At 38.8% G+C, this 19,104-nt stretch overlaps 2 protein-coding genes across 2 annotated transcripts; both read right to left on the bottom strand.

The window, feature by feature from the left end:
• Nucleotides 1-1,683: 1,683 nt before the first annotated feature.
• anxa2a (annexin A2a) lies at nucleotides 1,684-6,855 on the bottom strand. Its single transcript, XM_023280594.3, has 13 exons — nucleotides 6,751-6,855; nucleotides 6,070-6,124; nucleotides 5,857-5,950; nucleotides 4,940-5,034; nucleotides 4,724-4,837; nucleotides 4,491-4,581; nucleotides 4,208-4,287; nucleotides 4,063-4,122; nucleotides 2,813-2,906; nucleotides 2,599-2,694; nucleotides 2,438-2,496; nucleotides 2,084-2,206; nucleotides 1,684-1,986 (listed from the first exon to the last, which is right to left on the bottom strand). The coding sequence occupies exons 2-13, from the start codon at nucleotides 6,112-6,114 to the stop codon at nucleotides 1,927-1,929; spliced, it is 1,011 nt and encodes a 336-aa protein (XP_023136362.2). The 5' UTR covers nucleotides 6,115-6,124; nucleotides 6,751-6,855; the 3' UTR covers nucleotides 1,684-1,926.
• A 251-nt stretch (nucleotides 6,856-7,106) lies between these two features.
• On the bottom strand, nucleotides 7,107-18,027 carry ice2 (interactor of little elongator complex ELL subunit 2). Its single transcript, XM_023280601.3, has 15 exons — nucleotides 17,875-18,027; nucleotides 14,618-14,719; nucleotides 14,154-14,490; nucleotides 13,948-14,067; nucleotides 13,737-13,871; nucleotides 13,426-13,542; nucleotides 12,951-13,110; nucleotides 12,006-12,184; nucleotides 11,126-11,921; nucleotides 10,861-11,036; nucleotides 10,615-10,744; nucleotides 9,233-9,317; nucleotides 9,004-9,054; nucleotides 8,174-8,417; nucleotides 7,107-7,540 (listed from the first exon to the last, which is right to left on the bottom strand). The coding sequence occupies exons 1-15, from the start codon at nucleotides 17,886-17,888 to the stop codon at nucleotides 7,391-7,393; spliced, it is 2,796 nt and encodes a 931-aa protein (XP_023136369.2). The 5' UTR covers nucleotides 17,889-18,027; the 3' UTR covers nucleotides 7,107-7,390.
• Between the last annotated feature and the right edge of the window lie 1,077 nt (nucleotides 18,028-19,104).

Here is a 19,104-nt window from a genome sequence, read left to right as displayed (position 1 = left end):
CCTGGGCTTTTTCTCTGAGGTGGGGGTGGGGGGTCTCTTTTTCATATATTCAATCTAACCTGGGCAAGTATTTGAAGAGATTTCTCTGACCTGTAAAAAAAAAACACCAAGATGCAGTTGTCTGACAGGTGGGAATCATAACTGGATCCTTATCAGCATCTTAAATGATTATTTATACCTAAAAAAATCCTCATATAACTTTTTCTGAATCTAAAATACTCAAAACGCTCCACTCAAATTCAAATGTTATTAGGTGATTATATGGTATTATTCTTCACCTTTTAGACTTCAGAGCGCTTGTCATTTGGTTCTAGTTGTTATGGTAATGTGAGGTATTCCATCTCCTTCCCAGCATGCTCTGTGTTTGACATTCATGGGGTTAAAGTCCTCTGAATGATGAAGTGCCAGTGTTTGGGACAGTAAATTGCATCGTTTCAATTGAGAAGAGAGTTCCCCTTGGGTTTGCTGGAGGTCCCTACGGGCTGGCCTTGAACAGAACAGCATGTTGTACATCCATATAAAAAAGGGGAAAAATATGGTGGTACTTTTCTCTTTATGATGCAGAGATTAATCTGTCACCATATTCACGCATAAATCTCACTCCCTGCTTTGCAAAATACTGTTTTATCTTACTTTACTCTATATTTTATTTTTTTATTGCCCATAAACACAAACCATCACAAAGGGCTAATGTTCTCATCAATATTATTACAAAATGATCATAAATCCAATGCCTTGTTAAAAATTGAAGCCATTTCTCTCCTCAGCTACTCAACCATTGAAAATATTAGACAGAAGCATTATTTTATCAGCCAATTTCTTTCACAATAATAGATGATCTTCTATCATATTTGAGCTACCGTACACCACTTAGTTTTCATTAGATCATTGCACTTTCCTTCCCATCCTTTCCCCGTTCACTGTATTCAGCAGTACTGATCTTGCCTTTTGGGGCTATTTTTTCTTATACTTCAGTAGAAATGCCTTGACAACACTGTGGTGGTTATTTCATCCTGAGAGACCACAAACTAAACAGCAGAAACACGTTGTATAGACGCTTGTTTAGTGGCATGCAAATCATCTTTGCCGGAGGTAAAATTAACATTTTCAATTAAAATATTAGCACCAAACAAACATGGAAAAACACACTAATGATTAAATCATCTTGATAGAATCTCATAGTGGAAAATGAGGCTGATTTCTTATGATTCTTAGTGTGAAAAAGACGCAGTATCAATCGTGCATTGCTCTGTTTTTGTGAAATCCTAAATCTTTAAGCTTGCAAATGAAGTGTTGAGCTGAAAATTCGAATTGAAACAAATTCATTTAAAAAAATGTAGCTATTAATATTCACAGATTCACACTCTTTTCATCCCTTGTGCAAATAAAATGTTGCCTAATTGCTTTTTCAATTTATTTTCACATACTTGACAACCTCCGGTAATTAAGGAGGATAATAATGGATTGTGACAATTTCATTCACGATAAAATAATTCATTATATTAAAACATTTTAAATCTCTGCATTTCATCAGCAGGTATCAGACAGTGTGAGGCCCTCAGACTGAGATACTGGAGCGCTCTGTAGCTGCTTTTAATGCTACTATATCGCCCTCTGGTGGCTATCCAGGCAAACATCAATTGAGAACAAAAAGTGGAAGGCAAGAGAAGCAACAAACAGTGCTCCAATGAAGCAACTTTATTACCATTTTAGTATAACAAACATAGACTGTAACTCAGATCTTTGTGTATTAAAAGGCAGACATTTTTCCTTCCTCAAATGTTGCTCTCAACTGTATGTTCCCAAAAAGTAAGATGGGTTTTTGTGACACAAATTGTTGCAGGAATGATAATCACAAGCCCACCTCTCCAGTAACAGATTTCCAGTGGTGGAAAGTGACACCTTTTTGATACTGATGATTTAGTTTTACTCCTCTGCTCCACACAGGCCAAGCAGTACTTTCTGGTAGTCTCCCTTGGTATGTTCCTACACGAGGAAAAGTAACAGAGCAGGTGAGAGGGGCTGCATGACAGAACAAGCTTTAATGTAAATCAGAGGCCAGGGGCAGGTTGTATTCACTCACCGCGATGGTCTGTTGCAGAGACTGTCCAAAGTTGGCCTTGTATTCAGAACAGATCTTTTTCAGGTCCACTTCGCAGCGTGACACAATAATTCTGGTCACTATCTTCTCTTTGGCTCCTTTACTCTGAGCAGACAAGCACAAGTCAGCACTTACTTAAGTTGTAGCATGCTTTGTGCTACAGCAGCTGATGCAACTGTGTGGTAAGATAACTTCTGCCAACTTTGGATTCTGTGTTCCTGCAGCAAAACTGCACTTTAACAAGCAGATGCGCTTCTTATATTTGTTGGGAGAGAAAGTCTAGCCCTTAAAGTAGCAACATTTCAAGCAGAAGGAAAAGAACAGCACTGTATATACCTTCATGGCTTCATTCAGTCTTTTGGCGAAGAACAGCTGTTTGTTTTCAAAGCACTGAACTGGAGCAAAAGAAAAACAGTAAATATCCACAATAGTATACACTGTATTTTCTTTTTTCATCTATGTTAATAATATGATTTGCTAATAAAAGAGGAGTGTACCGAGCACCAGGAAGGACCTCTGCAAGTCGCCCTTTACTTCCTTCATAATACTCTCCTGCATGTCGTAGGGGCTGTAGCTCTTGTACCTCTGAAACACTAAGCGGCAGACAAAAATAACTAACTTTGAATGGCAAATGGTGCATTTTACAATTTACTGCAGAGAATCAACAACACTTCTGTATCAATAATGCTTTAAGAAGACAGGTTGTCGTACCTTTCTGCAGGTGGGGAGCGCTTCTCTCAGACATAATGGAGATCCAGGTTGCCACATCAGTTCCTTTTATCTTTACTCCAGCGTCATAGAGAGCCTGAAGACAATCAGTAAAACGCCTGTAAACACTGGCACGATTTAAAGTTTGTGGCAAAACAGTGAAGGACACCTTGAAAGTGTTGTCAACTCAAAAGAAAAATAAGTTTTGTAATTAAAAGACAACCAGCAATTTATTTTTTTTGAAAAGTCTCTTTGTAATACTTAATTAGAAAGCTCCCAACCACAATTACCTTCAAACTGAGAATAAAAGGTAATGAACTGTTGACTGTGCAGGAGGATAAGTACCTTAAATTGTTTTGGATTCTCATCTATGGTTGGACAAACATGCAAAAAAAGCTGGGTAGAACTTTTAGGGCAGATTTAAAAACCTTTAGGCACTGTTTATCACTGTTCAACTCTAGTTTTATGAATGCTCTGATGTTTTTCTGACTAACATATGAAATTACTGGCCTGGAATCATCATTGTAATATTTTAAAACGTATAATTTTCTCTGGTTTTACAAATGTTTTACTTACATTTAGTTTTCTCCACCATCTACCCGCATCCATTTTTAATACTTTATAACTAAAATTTACTCTATAGTTACAACACCCGAAATATATCACAAACTGCAAAATTAGACACTCTAAGACTTTTTGCACAAACTGCTTTCCCGATTAAAGGCACGACCCACTGGTACTCTCTACCTGCTAGTCTAAAGCAGAATGACGAGATTTAAACTTTCTCTAGTTCTGGTTAAAGTACACAACTGCAATCCTAACACTAGTGAGCTTTTATTCATGTCTATGAGATTAAAGTGGTGTACTGTGATTGGTTTGTTTAGTTTTGCTACAGGTTGCTCTGCTATTCATTCTATCACCATAAAGCACTGCTTTAAAATAGTAACATGTCATTTAAATGATTACTCAAGTCATAAATGCCAGTGAAGGGCTGCAGTTACAAATGAGCACTGGCTTTATGTTTGTTTACAGCACTCTGAATTCTACCTTTAAAATAAAGAAACTACTAAATGTAATAGATAGGATTCGTAAGGAACCGCCTAAGCCTGAGGTTTATTTAAAGTAATGCTGTCAGGTAATCTTTTGCAACCCTTCACATTCTGATGAGAATGAACACTGAATTTGAGGTAAACCTTATACTTTTCAAATCATTTTACCTGATATTCAAAGACAAAGTGAAACTGGGGACTTACTCTGGCATCTTGGTCAATCTTTTCATAGTCTACCATTGCAGATGGATCTGCTCTCTTGGTCTGCACAGAAATAAAACATGACTCAAATCAGTTTCAGCTTTATTTTGTTCTGTGAATCATAAAGACGGACATGGTTACATCTCACCTGCACAAGAGCCAAGAGCAGCTTGGCAAAGTTCCCAGATGTATCACCAGCAACATCTTTCTCCAGTTCCTTCTTGAACACTGTGAGAAATTAGATTTTGAGTGTAGGCATTTAGCTCTCTCTACATCATGAGAGTCGTCACATAGCTGCTTAATTTGTGGTTAAAGGAGAGAATAGAGTGCCTAGGTTGTTGAAAAGCTGAATGGAAATCACAGCAATCTGTGGGTACAACTTTATGCAGGATACAACAGTGTATTTCTAGCTTGGGCTGTTTTGAACTTACTCTCCTTGTAGACCTTCTTGATTTCCACCAGCTCGTCATTGCTGCGTGAGCACAAAATCTCAATCAGAGTTTCTTCATCTGTTCCCAAACCCTGTAAAAGACAGAAAAAAAAAAAAAAAACGATGATGATAAACCCCACCTAACTTCAAATTTATCTGAAGAAAAATAAGCCGTCATTTTTCCATTAGAGGGCAGTGTTACCCTTCAGCCAGATCCTCTGATGAAAACCTCACCTTGATAGATCCTCTGATCTCTGAGGCATCAAACTGGGTCGCACTCTTCATCAGCCCGAGGGCCACAGTTTCCAGCGAGCCAGACAGCGCTCCCTTAAGGGCTGTGATCATGTCCTGAAAATATAATGATTGTATATAATGTGCTCTATACTGTTAAAAAAACAACACAAAATGGAACTAATTAGCAGTTTGGATTTTCTGTCCAGGATACTTTACCTTCTTTGCCCTTCTTTCATATGAAAAAGCAACTTCTCTCCTTTGGGAGTAGGTGCGCTTTGTTAGGACATCGATGATCGTCTGTTCATCCACCCCTGATGGAGAAATAGATGTTAGAAGATATATTAACATTAACTAAGACAAATAGAAGCAATAAATCTCTTCCCAGCTGACCCCATATAGCATACCAATGAAGTTTTAATATAATTATGGTGCAAAAACTGGACATTTAGACAGAAATAATGCACAATATTGTGTATCGTCTAATCAAAACGCTAATTGATATGGGCTGTTTGATACTTTGAGGCAGAAGTGATATTCTGCTATGTTGCTTGATATTCATTTCTACATTTTTACCTTTGCTGCAAAAGATAGTATGTATAGAACATACATTAGAACATGTTAAGTAGAGGTGCAAATACTTATATCAGTTAGTAGAAAAATAGCCTATAAAAACTCCCAATACATACAAAAAAGTTTGACAGATTTATAATCTTCTTAAGCCAGACGTAACATCATTAAATGTGCTGTTTTGTGCGGCTCATGACTGAGACGGGACAGTTTGTGTAAGAGTGTGAGTACATGAAGAATATACACAAACACCTCAGGGGCCGAGCAGTAAAGAGAGCCTGCTTCAGCACATGACCTGATCATAAACTATTTTCTCCCCTTCTCATTTGCAGAGAAACATTTTTCCACATACAGCACATTCTTCAGCACAACAAAATGGTGGGATGTTGGAGAGTTAGTGGTCAGTCTGCTGCCAACAACTCTCAGCTCTGCCAGCAACACGGAGGTGTTCCCAGCATGGTCAAAGCATTTTAAGCCCCGATGCTGACTCACAAATACCGACTACTCATCTGTGGTGAGACGCTGCAGTCTGTAGCAAGGAGGAGACACACAGAAGTGTAACTCGCCTTTGGTTTTGATGGCGGTCTCTATTCTGGCAGCATCTCTGTCGGGGTCAAAGTCTGTAGCAGGTAGCACTGTGGGGAACCTGGCCTCCTGGCCCTGACAGAGCAAATCAGTGGAGATAAAAAGTGTCATTATTAAACAACAATCAATTCATGTGCGTATGTGATACTGTATGAGATTCTACCATAAATATAAAAAAGAAAGCATGACATTACCCCAACGTTGATTGACAGCTGTCCAAGAAATTCCGATATCATCATTTTGACTGTCCTGAAAAAGACCAAATCTTGTTGTCACATCTCACTGTAATCTTCTGACTAGAATGACTTTAACCAAGCGAGAGGTCTTGTTTATTTTGACTGAAGATGTAATCACTTGAGCTGGTAAAGCAATGTCATCTAAACACAAGCAGAGATTCTATAATTATCACGTTGTTGCTTCTGGTCCAAGTGAGTTACTAAAGAAGAATGTATTAATTCTATCATTTTTGATCCATTGTTTTGACTAGTTTTCACATTCACAGTAGTTTCTAGTAAAAAAACAGTCAAACTGTGTTGACAATCTACACTCTCAAATCCCTTTTCAGTCTGACACATTCAATACAGACACACCCAGGAAAAAGAGCTTCTGTACTCTAGTCTGCTATGACAACCGATCACAATCACACGTACACAAGAAAACTGGCCTGAGAAGTCAAACTGAAGAACTGGAATGAATTAAATAAAACTCAGAAAAAGAAGGAGAACTTGTTTAAAGTCAATGACGGCCGTGTGGAATTCAACTCATGACTCATGAATGCAAGATGGAAAATTCCATAACCCTTTATACACAGTAAAGTCAAGACAAATGTAAAAGAAGTTATTCAGTGACAACGTGTGTAATTTCACCAAACTTACCTAAGTTGTAAAAGTGGAGATGATGCAGAGATTTGTGCTGGTGATGTCTAAGTGAAATGGGTGTGGAGACCGAACTTATCTGAGAAAGGCCTCCCCCTCTTTCACTTCCCCTGACTCACATTCACTCCCCTTTCCATGCGCTCATGACTCCACCCTCTTCCACTGCAAGTCACTTGGAAGCTCAAACCAAGCAGATTAAAGATTTAAAGCTCTGTTAAGTTTTCCCACATTCGCTGTTCAAAGCGGCTGCAGCTCTGCGCCTTCGGGAAGTTTTCAAGGTGTTGTCTAATCCTGACTGTGCACATTCCAGATGTTACGAACATCTGCATATTACAGACATACACCATACTCCCAAATGAACACTCAAATTTTATTGTTGCTCTGGTTTTACAAAACAAAACATTACAAAATATGCAAAACTTCTCTGAGCAAAACACATATTTAAAGAACAGATTCTATACTGTAAAAGTGCTTCAGCATTCACATTTATATGTAAGGAGATACTGTATTTCCAATATGAATCTTGAACATCGTCAGTGGTTTGCTTTCCTTTCCTTTCCAAAACAGGTCTTGCTCTGACTTATCTACTCTGTGATATGAAATATGAACAACATAGAAAGATCACATATGATAAGAGACTTTAAATAGACTTCTGAATTAGCTTCTTCATATATTTTTTACGTTTGGCCGTACGTTTTGTTTGGTTGTGCCCTGCGTTGCCTTGTGCATTGAAGTTGTTCTTCTGTCGGGCTCCAGGGTTGTAAGACTGCGGTGTCCCATCTTTAGTTGTCTGGTAAGATAGAAAAGGATTTAAAAAATGTATTTCTGAGGCTAAAATCAAGCAGCAATTAAAAAACTATACACTGAATCAGTAGTTTTGTTTTTCATTCTCAGAGGTGCAAACATCTGTGACGTGTTGATAGTTGAAATGCCCAGTTGAGCTTGTTTAAGAGTTCTTTTCCTCTCCTGGTTGACAACTTCAGAGATGTGTTAACGTCTTCACTATGTGGAATTTTAGACAGGCATCTGATGAATGTCTCAAAGTCTATTCCAGTGAGCCTTGCTGAGCTGCTGCAGACACTGGAATGCTCTCTATTGTCCCTGTTGTTAGTTTTGGGTTTGTGCAGGCAAACTATGCAGAGGTCTAAGGGCTCAGCTTGTCTGATAAGAAAACATTCTCGACTTTTCCATTAACTAGAACTTACTAGACACAGTGCCTCATTTACCGTTGCTTTTGATAATCTCTGAGTGTGCATTTATGTCTAGGAAAGGTGTGGACTTCCCAGACATTAACCACACTTGCTTCCAACAACCTTTCATCTCGTATCATTATCTGACCAACCACTACATCTATTGTTGTTGTATCTGTTCACAGTTCCTTCTGTCAACACAGTAACAATGGAAACAAAAAGTAAACACACACCTTTAGGAAGGGTTTTGGTGGAAAGGTGCAGGGGACCCGGTTGTGTTTCCTGTGGAAGTCCAGGACCACCGCTGGATTTACAGGTATCCAGGGAATGAGGCCAGAGGTCGGAGGTTGTGGAACAGAACTGTGGACCTGCTGCAGGTTGTACGCCACCTGACTCACTTTTCCATCAGCTGCTTTAAATATGGTGACAAATGGTTCTCCTGCTTTGTGCACAATCAGGTATTGTCCTTCTTCTAACCTGCAAAACCAAATCAAGTCACTGAGGGTGTGTCTAAGCCGGAAACCACACACTGAAAGACGTTGCAGCACTGCAAGCACAACTCATTCTATGGCTGAATGATGACTGGAATGTAGGTAAAAAGAGCTTCTAGACAGCAGAAGGTGACGAATGTACTGTGTGTTGTTTGAGCAATCGATTGTGTAATTTTCCAACACAAACATGAAGACAGACTAACGTCACACACTTTTCGCCCACAGCAGTCAGACTGAACTCTACAAAGATTTCATCATCTTAAACACAGTGTGAAGATGGATGTTCTGCAGCTAAACAACAGTTGAAGAAACAGACCCAACCCTTCTCAAAATATAGCATTTTTTACACATTAAATAAAATGTGTCTGCTACAGGATGAATGAATTTAAACCTAAAACATTAAAGCAAACATCCTTAACAAAAACATTCTTTCTGCACAAATAATGTCATTGTGAACAATTTTACAACTTAACATATTTTCAGTTAAAGAAGGGAGAAAATCAGGGCAGGAAAGCTCAGCACTAATAATCTACAAACAAAACTAAGGATGACTGATGTTCCCAACAGCTTACCCAGTTAGCTTTTTCAGTAGGTGGTGGAGTATATTCAGTGACTTGGAAGGACTGTGGATGAAAAAGAGACATCAGTAAGTTTCATTCTATCTGTTTTGAACACTAAAAGACCTGAATTAATGTTGATTAACTGACTGAATCTTAAAAGGACAAGCTCTAAATCTTACATAACATCATCATTCCAGGTTAATCCTAATCATCTGCACACATCTGCTCTAATAACACTCACTTTAACCCACAGGAGGTGTTCTGCATCCAGCCGTCACGCACCTTTCGTCGCAGCGCTAGTTTTGATGTGTGCGCATCGATGTGAGCTACGGAGTCAGAGAAGGGAGGGTGAAATATACACGGAGAGAACAACAAGAGCTAGTGAGCGTGCACATCAAGGGCTTCACTTCACCATCCATGCCGTTCCTAGTAGCTTAGCGCTAGTGCTTACAAAGTAATTAGTCTGTGGTGATTTGCCAGCACTGTTACAAGCTTGAGTGGGTGGTAAGAAAGGCTCGTTGGTCCTCTCTCCTTTCCTGCCTCCCACTCCAGCTGGAAAGACCTGCTTATTTCAACTGTGCCTTCCTTCAATTATGGGATATTTTAGAGCCTGCAACCACAGCCATAAATACACAATTGGGGAATGTCACATGATAAGCCACATGATGAAGGAAGCAAAGAAGGAAGTCTTTATCAAGCTGGGCTTATTGGGCTTATTATGGGCTTAATGTCATGAACCAGGAGTCATGGTAGATTTTGTCATATAGATAAAATATTAGCACTGTTTTTGCCTATTCCTTTCCTTATACTACGCATAACAACTGACCAGTTTGTCTGTTTTAAACTGAAACATTCTCTTTTAAAAAAGTCTAGGGTCTCAGTGCCTGATACAGGGTTACACCCGTTCTTTGGCAAAGCTGTGTTTAAAGCCATGGAGCTGAATGCAAAGAAACATTAAACAAGTTTCTTTTACTGTCAGTGTGTACTTTATGTCAACTAAATAAACAGACGATCTAGAAACTAACCCCATGGCTCTCTGTTAGACTGAAAAGAAATGCATTATGCTGAGACGATGATTATATACATTCGCAGACAACACCTACATAAGTCAACAATTCAGTGGATGTAGTACATTTTAAAAAAACCCAAACATGCAGTTTGCCTGAATCTTGAGCTACAGGTAAGCAGACAATCTACTTTGACGATATGTATTAAGCGAATGTAACTGAAGCTCAAAACAATATTTAGCTTAGCTCTGCACATAGCATCTTCTCTAATTCCCCACAATCACATGTGGCTGTCGTCATGGCAACAAAGTAAACTTAACATCTAAACAGTCTGGGCAGGACAGTGAGTCATCTAAAGATTGTTCCATTGGTTTGCAGCAAGACCTGCCTTGTGGCCTCTACTTAACCCAGTGGGGGCAAAGACATGAGAAAAATACTTTCATAAGGCCCATAAATGATACTTTGGCAATTTTTTTTGGCCCTTGTGTTGAACAATGAAAGGCTAAAGAGCTACTCTGTTATTTTTACACTGGGTGCAATATGAGGAACATTGCTTCCTTGATGTTAACAGATTTTAGAAAGGATAGGACAGCAGAAAACATTAGAAAAGCTTTACCTAAGTGAGACACTGTGCTGGAGTGAAGCAGGGTCTCAGTCCATAGCTGGCACGCCTCACTGCTGGTTAGACACTCAACACCATAACTCAGTTGGTATTCCAGCTTGGGTAAGATAAACACTGGCACAAACTATTGGGGAAGGGCACAATAGACCTCAGCAGTGCTGTTGCATATATTACTTTTCTATGGTAAAATATAACATGAAATTCTTTGGAAATTCTGAAGGATGGACTGGATTAGGATACCTCGTTTCGGTTGGTGTCGGTGTCGACTCTTCCTGTATAGGTGTAAGAGATGGAGCTGCGCACCATCAGCAGCAAGTCTTGCAGGCTATAGAGCTTGTAGAAGAGGTTGCCGTCTACAGGAGCCTCGTAATCCTGTTCGTTTTCTGCACTTGCTTGCAGGTCTTGTGAAAGTAATTCTGAGTGAGGGTAAACAACACGTTGAATGTTAATCAAGTCATACATGCAGAACTTGAATCCTCAGAACGAAAACATTTTTAACACTAACTTTTGTGCTCTGTAGTGTTGTTGTTGACGACTGACGCTTCACGAGGAACAGCACAGGTCTCCTCATCCTCATTCTGGTTTCTCTCCAAATATGAGGACACACAGGGTTTAACCAGGGATGTTGGATGAGGGTGAACCAAAGATCCCACACATCGGGTGGGTGACTTAGTACAGCTTTTGGCTGCGTCAGTGGAAGACTTGAACATGGCTGTCTGCATGCGCAAGATCTCACCTAGTTGGTCCCCTGTGACTTTTGATTTTTTGGGTTGTGGCCTGCAGGTCGCACCTGTATGTGGGGAAGATGAGTCTGAAATTACGGTGGCTGACTCAGAGGTGGGGTTAACTGGAGGGCCTGCTGCAGGCCTTTTTGTAGGTGTTGATGCTGAAGACCCAGAATCATCAATGACCAGCTTCTCATCATCTGAGTCTCCCATGACAACCAGGTCTTCATCAGTTTCCCGGGCAGAATCCTGGCTCACTGGTTCAGTCTTCTCACTCACAGCTGGCTGAGCAGGTTCAGTTACAGAACGATGCATGCGGCTCAAAAAGCTCTTCATCTCCTCTTGTGAACTGCTGCGAGCGCTTACAAGATGTTCATTCAACCTTTTTGTCTCATTTGACAGCTGTTCATTTACAGCTTTTTTACTTTGAACACTTCCATCCTGCTTGTTCTCCATCTTCTGCGGGGTCAAGGTTTTAGTGGTTGTTTTCTCTCCAAACGTCTCCAGGTCAGTGAGGTCAACCTCAAAGTCAAGACCATTGTCTTCAAAAGACACCAAATTTCTTCTGGAGCTCTCCTGAGTTTAGCACAGACAACAAATAACAATAAGACAAGATACATAATATCGCACAAAGACCACATCTTGTGCAGGTGAACATACTGGTGAGATCTGCTGCTCTTTCACAGGAAGCTCTGTCATTATATGGAAGACGTTTTTACTGCCTTCGCTACTGATGGAGAGCTTCAAACTCTCCTCGTGGTAGATATGACTCCTCTCTCTCACTGTCATTTCAGTCTTCAAAAGAGGTGAATCTATGTACACAGTCTTCCTCCGACTACCTAGAAATATGACACAAAATAAGGGACTATGTGAAACAGTACCACCATGAGGACACTCAATATCAGTGCAGTGATGTGTCAGACTTCTGCTGTTACATACTGTATTTGTTTTACAAACATTATTTAAACAAATGTGTCACAGTCAGAAGCAAAATCAGTATATATACTGACAACATTAAACAATTAATTTTATTCTGAATGTCTATAGCTTTCTAATGTAAAAGAGAAACTCAACAAGCATAATATATTGGTCATATTTCAACAATTTTGTTGAAGCTTTCAAAATCCAAAACCCAAAATCTATTGGAAACAACTGTAGAATGAAACTGCAAACTAATACAAACAAAACCATACTGAAGCTTTATGTTTTTACTAATGTCATTGTACTTTACATCATGAATCCTTTTCTCTCTTTTTCTTTGGTATTATTGTAGATAATTGAACCTAAGGTCACTATTAAACATGGCACATTGCTGGTGTACTTAAACATGTTTTTGTATGGTAACAAGGTGCATTCCTCAAAACAACATGTAATTTACTACCTTTCATGAATATAATAAAAAAGGATGACAAATTATTTCACCTTTGCCGTTAGCTAAAACTGAAACACAATACAAGGAGTGGAGAAGAAAAGAAAAAAACAGAAAGATGACAGGCATGTATTATTCTTGTTGTATTTTTACCCACTGGAAGCAAATGCTAAACTGGCTCTAATTAGGCTAACTTCCACTATGACAATTTGAATGCTCTCATGATAATACTGTACCTTTTCCTGGGTTTAATTTTACCCAAATAGGCAGTTCCCATTGGTCTGCAAAGTCAGGGCCATTATTGTCTAGCAGCCGGACTAAAGCATCTCGAGTCAGACAGACATGAGGCTCGTAACAGGCGCACAGCTTCTCTGCATTTCCATCATTACTGATCGTCTGTGAAGAAAAATAACAACACGTCATGCTACCACTACATCTACTGTATTGGTCAGTTAATACATGCAGGTACACAACTGTCTAAAAACAAATGGACTTTGATGGTACTGCGTATGATCTGGCATCCTTTCAGAGACACAATTAGCTCTGGTTTTGCTGAGCAAGACATGAACACCCTCTGGTGTCTTTTGTGAAAATTACAAGAGCTGAAATGGAGTTACAATAGACCTGCGGCTATGAATCCCATTCTAGCAGTAAACCATCTCTGTGACTTACTTTATTGGAGCAATTAAAAAAAGCAAGACAGTTGCTTACAGCGTGCATGTCCTTAGCTTTTTTAGCTGGAGGATTCTCTGATGAAACACTCTGATAATCCGATGCAAGCTGTGCTTCAACATACACTACTCCGTGGTTTGTCCTATTCACATTGCCCTGGAGACATAAATGGTACAAATATGCAAAAAGAGGAAGTTAATCAACACCAAAAGACTGATTCTGCAATTCAAAACTTGAAGTTAAAAGGGTGTATAAAAAAACTGGACAATGACACTTCTGAACAACTAAAGTGTATGAAGTTACAATCCTGCACTTGTCAGACTGGAACAAAACTTCAAAAGGGACATTACCATACTTAGCAGCTGTTTTTCAAAGGTTAACTTTAGTCCTGGATTGAATGTTCCACCCGTCAAACTGGTCATCTCGTGGATCTGGTAGAGCTGAGGAAGTGTCTTCATGCACTCTAAACAGTTCCTGAGGACCTCCTGAAGAACACCATGTAATACTTGAAAACACAAACCACAGAGACGATGAGAGATGCAATGCTTGTAGTATCACTACCTCTGAATACTGCATTGCTCCTTGTGGTATGAAGTTGTAGTCATCAGCACATAGTTTGGCCACATCTTGCAGGTAGTTCGTGAACTGCATCACTTCGTGGTTTACTCGTGCCTGTAAGTTCTGAAATATCAGAGCAGGTTATCAGAAAAATCAATGCAACTAGAATGAACAGGACTAAATGAACTTTAAGAAACAAATGCAGTTACCTGAGGAAGGTGCCGGGGTTTCTTACTTGTCAAAAAGTCAACATATATCTTTTGCTCATTGCTGGAAAGGCTGGACATACAGGGGAAGGGCAGCCTGGGCTCAGGATAAACAAGAATGGCTTTAGTCTTATTCTGTGTCACTTTTTTGGTATCCTTCCACCCTTTTGTGTTTTCAGCAGCACTGTCTGCACATGGGTCTTCACTATCGCAGGTCTCCCAACAGGACACTTGGCTGCTGATGCAACTATTGTCTTTTAACTCTGCAGCTTCTTTGGAAGAAGAGCAGGAGGCTTTTGCGGCCTCAACATCACATTTTATGTTGGCATTCTCTTCAGGACTTGGGAAAGGAGAAAAAAAAAGATAAAGAAACTTGTCAATTCAAAACTTACTAGTCAGTCTTCAAACACACTGTGATAAACCACCTTAACTGATGTACGATTTGAAATATTCATTTACCAACGTACCTTTGGAGAAAGGCCCACAGCTCTCTGACACTGGGTCCGAGGGAATACTTGTCATAGAGATCTCTGGTAAAGAAAGGTCCTTCAGGGACTGGATCGTCCTCCCTTAAATTAAAAATAGAAACCAATGGCATTAGATGTTGTTCGCATATAGTTCTACAGGACATGCCTTTGAATTGAGAAAGACTTATATTTAAATATAATGCAAAACAGATTAACCTAACAGGTGTCTTCAAGTTGCTTTTGTGAGGAAGTGTACACTATAAATTATTCTATTTAGACAGATAGCGTAGCTGCACTAAAGTCTGTGTGACAGCAGTGAAGTTGACTTTTGACACCAAACGTTTACTCTAAAACACAAAAAAGAAAAATGACATAACATCCATTATTATCTCTGTGTCTTGTTAGGATCAGTAACTCCACATGACAACTAATGGCGAGCTACAGAAAGAGCAAGTTAAAAATATATTATAGCCACCAATTGGTGTTCCAAAACAATTTACTCAACATTTAATTTTCCAGAGAATATAATATCATTTAACTGTAACAACATCACACATTGGTAAAGATTTTTCCACACATGGTCAGTATCTCACATGACACTAAGGGATATATTCATGAAAAAATTCTAATAAATGAAGAAAATATTTTTCTAACTGTAGAACATCATTTTACACTGGATAAACACCGTCTAGGTTATTCACACCTGCAATTTAAGTGTTAGTGCCATAGTCTGTCTTGTTTTCACCCACTTATACTGGGTTATTTTTGATCAACTAAATCAGTGACAAATATTGTTTCATGTATGACAAAAATTTAACTAAAGTGCAAACCTATGGAAAGCTGAATGAAGGTTTTTTTTACAGCTTTGTGCTTGTTTTTTAAGTTGTTGATATATTTTTAAAATTACTTGCAGTATTTCGTCAAGTATATTCTTTTAACTAGCCCTGCTTCAGCATATTAGTTGCTACTTCTGTTGGTCTTGGTGCTGTAAGTTGGTCCAAACATTTTTGGGTTTATTATCCAACTGAGTCCAGTGGGATATTTTTTGGTATGTATTTCTTTTTTAATATTTTTGATCAATAATATTTAATTGGACCACCTTTAGCTCTGAGAAAGACACACGTACGCTGTGGCATCATTTCGATAAGCTTCTGCAATGTCACAGCATTTATTTCTGTCCAGAGATGCACTGATTTTCTACCAAGATCTTCTACTGATGATAGGAGAGTCAGACTGCTGCGCAGTCTTCTCCAGCAAAATCCAAAGATTGTCAGTGGGACTGAGGTCTGGACTCTGTGGAGGTCAATCCACATGTGAAAATGAAGTTTCATGCTCCCTGATCCAATAATTCGCAATGTGAGCCCCATGAATCCTGGCATCGTCATCGTGGAATATGCCCATGCCATCAGGGAAGAACAACTCCACTGATGGAAAGACCTGGTCATTCAGTATAATCAGGTAGTCGGCTGGATTCATTCTTTGGACACATAAGGTTGCTGAACCTGACCAACCCCAGATCATAACCCTAACCCCCACAGGCTTGTAGGCACTAGCCATGATGAGTGCATCATTTCATCCTCCTCTCTTCTTACTCTGATGCTCCCAACACTTTGGAACAGGGTAAATCAGATCACATGAGATTCTTTTATTGCTCCAGAGTACAATCTTTATGCTACCTAGCAAAGTGAAGCCTTCTTTTCTGATTAGCCTCACTGCTCAGTGGTTTTCTTAGGCTGTTTAGTTTGTGGGTTTGGGAATACTTATTTTCACTATTAAACATAGCCGCGAGTTCTACTTTTGATTTCCTATGATCATCTAAGAGTTTGTTCCTACCAAATTTGTTCCGCGAAGATGATTGTTCACCACGCTCCTTCCAAGTTTTAATAATGTGTTGAACAGTTCTTAACTTGATTTTAGTAGTTTCAGCAATCTCCTCAGTTGTTTTCTTTGCTTGATGCAGGACAATAATTTAACCCTTCTGAGACAGATTAACATCCTTTCCATGAGCACAGGATACGTCTTCTGACATGGTTGTTAAACAAACGAGAAACTCCTCACTGCATCAGCTAGGGTTAAATAGGTTGTAGTCATCACTGCAGTAATTATCCAATGGAAAGCTCTTATCCATTTGATTAATTAAATCCAAGTAGTGACTTTTTCTTTGGACAGGCAGTGTATTTTTTCCTTCATAAGTATATGATTTTAATTTATTTTTTAGTCTTTGTTAGAGCCCTATTTTTACACGCTCTATATTAGGATTTTATGGCTCATGCACTTCGTAAAGCTTTTTAATTGACATTTTAGTGCCTTTTAATCATTCTAACTATTTAGTATTTTGTATAAAATATTAATTTGTCTCTATTTTAAGTAATGTTGGTGTGAAATTCACCTCTCAGCTAGATAGGATGAGTCATTTAAACTATTAAAAACTATAATTAAACGAAGCTCCCACAACCTAGTCGACTTGTAGTAACCTAAACAGAGATGCCATGCTGACATTTCTCACAGCGCTACACAACATTAAGTTATCTACAATACATACAACTTCCTGTTTCAGCCTTCAACTACTAGATAACAAAAAAGCAGCATGCTGTTGTGATTCAGGATGTTTCTGATTTTAGTCTGGCTCACATACAAACATTCCAATTTTTACTTAATGTAAAACTGACTTGAAAAAAAGTCTAGGTGCTGAAGTATAATCCATTTCCCGTCACTTTCCAATAACGGAAAAACGAGGAAAATGTACAATATTTGTTAAAATCGAGATAAATGGTTTCTAACACTGACTGTAACGGTATAGTATACCTTTATTTTTAACAGGCTATTTCAGCGTTTTAGCTAAAATGATACAAAAACGCGTAAAAAGTAATACTAATCTTTAAATATTGTTGCATGTGTTGAATTTTAATTTCTTACATTTCCGTTAACTTCCCGTCTCATTGACGCAACTTGACTGCTATCTAGCTACGGTTGAGTTCGCCTGAAGGAGCTTCATTTGGTTTTAAATGGTTTCGACTGGAAGTATAACAGCAACGGTGAACTACTGTACAGAAGTTACCTAATATGAATCTCTGTCCGGTTAAAGTTAACTGTTACTATACGGGTAGTTAGCGTTTGGTTAGCACAGCTAGCTGTTAGCAACAACACCGTTAAGTGAGCTTAAGTCGTTTGCTAACATTAGCTAGCTCAAAGTTAATGTAGCGAGGCTATACTTTATTGAATGGGAGCTGAATTTTAAAAACGTAATGGTTACTTACCACACCAGCTCCATTCTTGTCACTTGTTAGCGGTTCGTAGAGATGACAGCACTGAAGTTACCAGCTACATGGTTGTTTATGTCCGTTACCATGCGTGTTACTTAGCAAACAAACGTTGGTCCAGCGACGTTCTTCGTCTGGTGAAATTATGCAGACATTAAAGCGCTTTGTGCACATTGCTGCCCCCTTGTGGAGGTAAAATATAATCGATCCTATTGGTATATTTGGTACATGAAAAGCATAATCCTCTTTTGCACTTTTAGTTTGGTGATCTGTAAGCATTACTCCGCCCGTCCATAAGATCCTCCATTGAAAAAGAAGTTAAATATATCACCATGTGTTCCCACCACTAGCACCTGAATCTCCACCCCGCAACATCTTATCTCATTGCATGTCTGTTTAAAATAATTCTCTTTACTCAATCAATATGGAAGACTCTTATCTAAGGAGTGCAGTAGCTGAAGGATCTTTATTCTAGTCCAGGGAACCTTAGCTGCCCATTTCTGTTGCAGCTATTCTCTCCCCTCATGGACTCAAACCTAATTAAGACCACAGTCTGCAGCCCTGTCTCTAAAATTAAAATAATCCCATGTACTGTCCTCAGTTGCACTCTAAAGGGCTGTAATATCAGGCTAAATCTGGTGATGTGAATCCCAGCTCCATTGCACACACTTACAGGCAGACCTACCTGGCTTTTGTGCATTTTGTACTCTTAATGATGCTCATATCCACATCTATCGCAGGCATTAACCTTAGAGAACACACACTGGTATTGCGATGAGGTCCATAAATATGAAACTGAAATCTAAACCTTCAAAACGAATAGCAGTCGGAACATTCTATGGACACAAATATCTAAAAACCTTCTATTGGTTTTGCTTAAAAAAGTCTTTTTCAGTAAGTTAATGATAAAATCCTGACATATTTTAAGGATATGACACAAATGGGTATATATATTTTTAAAAAATCTAAAATTCATCCAACTTCATCGTATTGCAGTTCATAATACTTAATCAAAACCGCAAATTTATTACAGGAAGGTTTTAGATAGAAAATGTATTTTTCCTTGCAGGGAAATTGAGTCATCCATAAAAGTAATAGACATTTTTAGCTTAAAGCTTAGAAACTACAGAAGTACAACCTGTTACAAAGCATTTGCAGAGGAAATGCTGAGAATGACCTTTAAAGGAGGTTGTCACTTCCAATCAGCTCCTGATTTGACATTTTTAC

This window comes from Amphiprion ocellaris, chromosome 3, assembly GCF_022539595.1.
Source record: "Amphiprion ocellaris isolate individual 3 ecotype Okinawa chromosome 3, ASM2253959v1, whole genome shotgun sequence".
In the NCBI taxonomy this organism is placed as follows: Eukaryota; Metazoa; Chordata; class Actinopteri; family Pomacentridae; genus Amphiprion; species Amphiprion ocellaris.
Note: the sequence above shows the minus strand (reverse complement) of the source record. Positions and strands in the feature narration are given on the sequence as shown.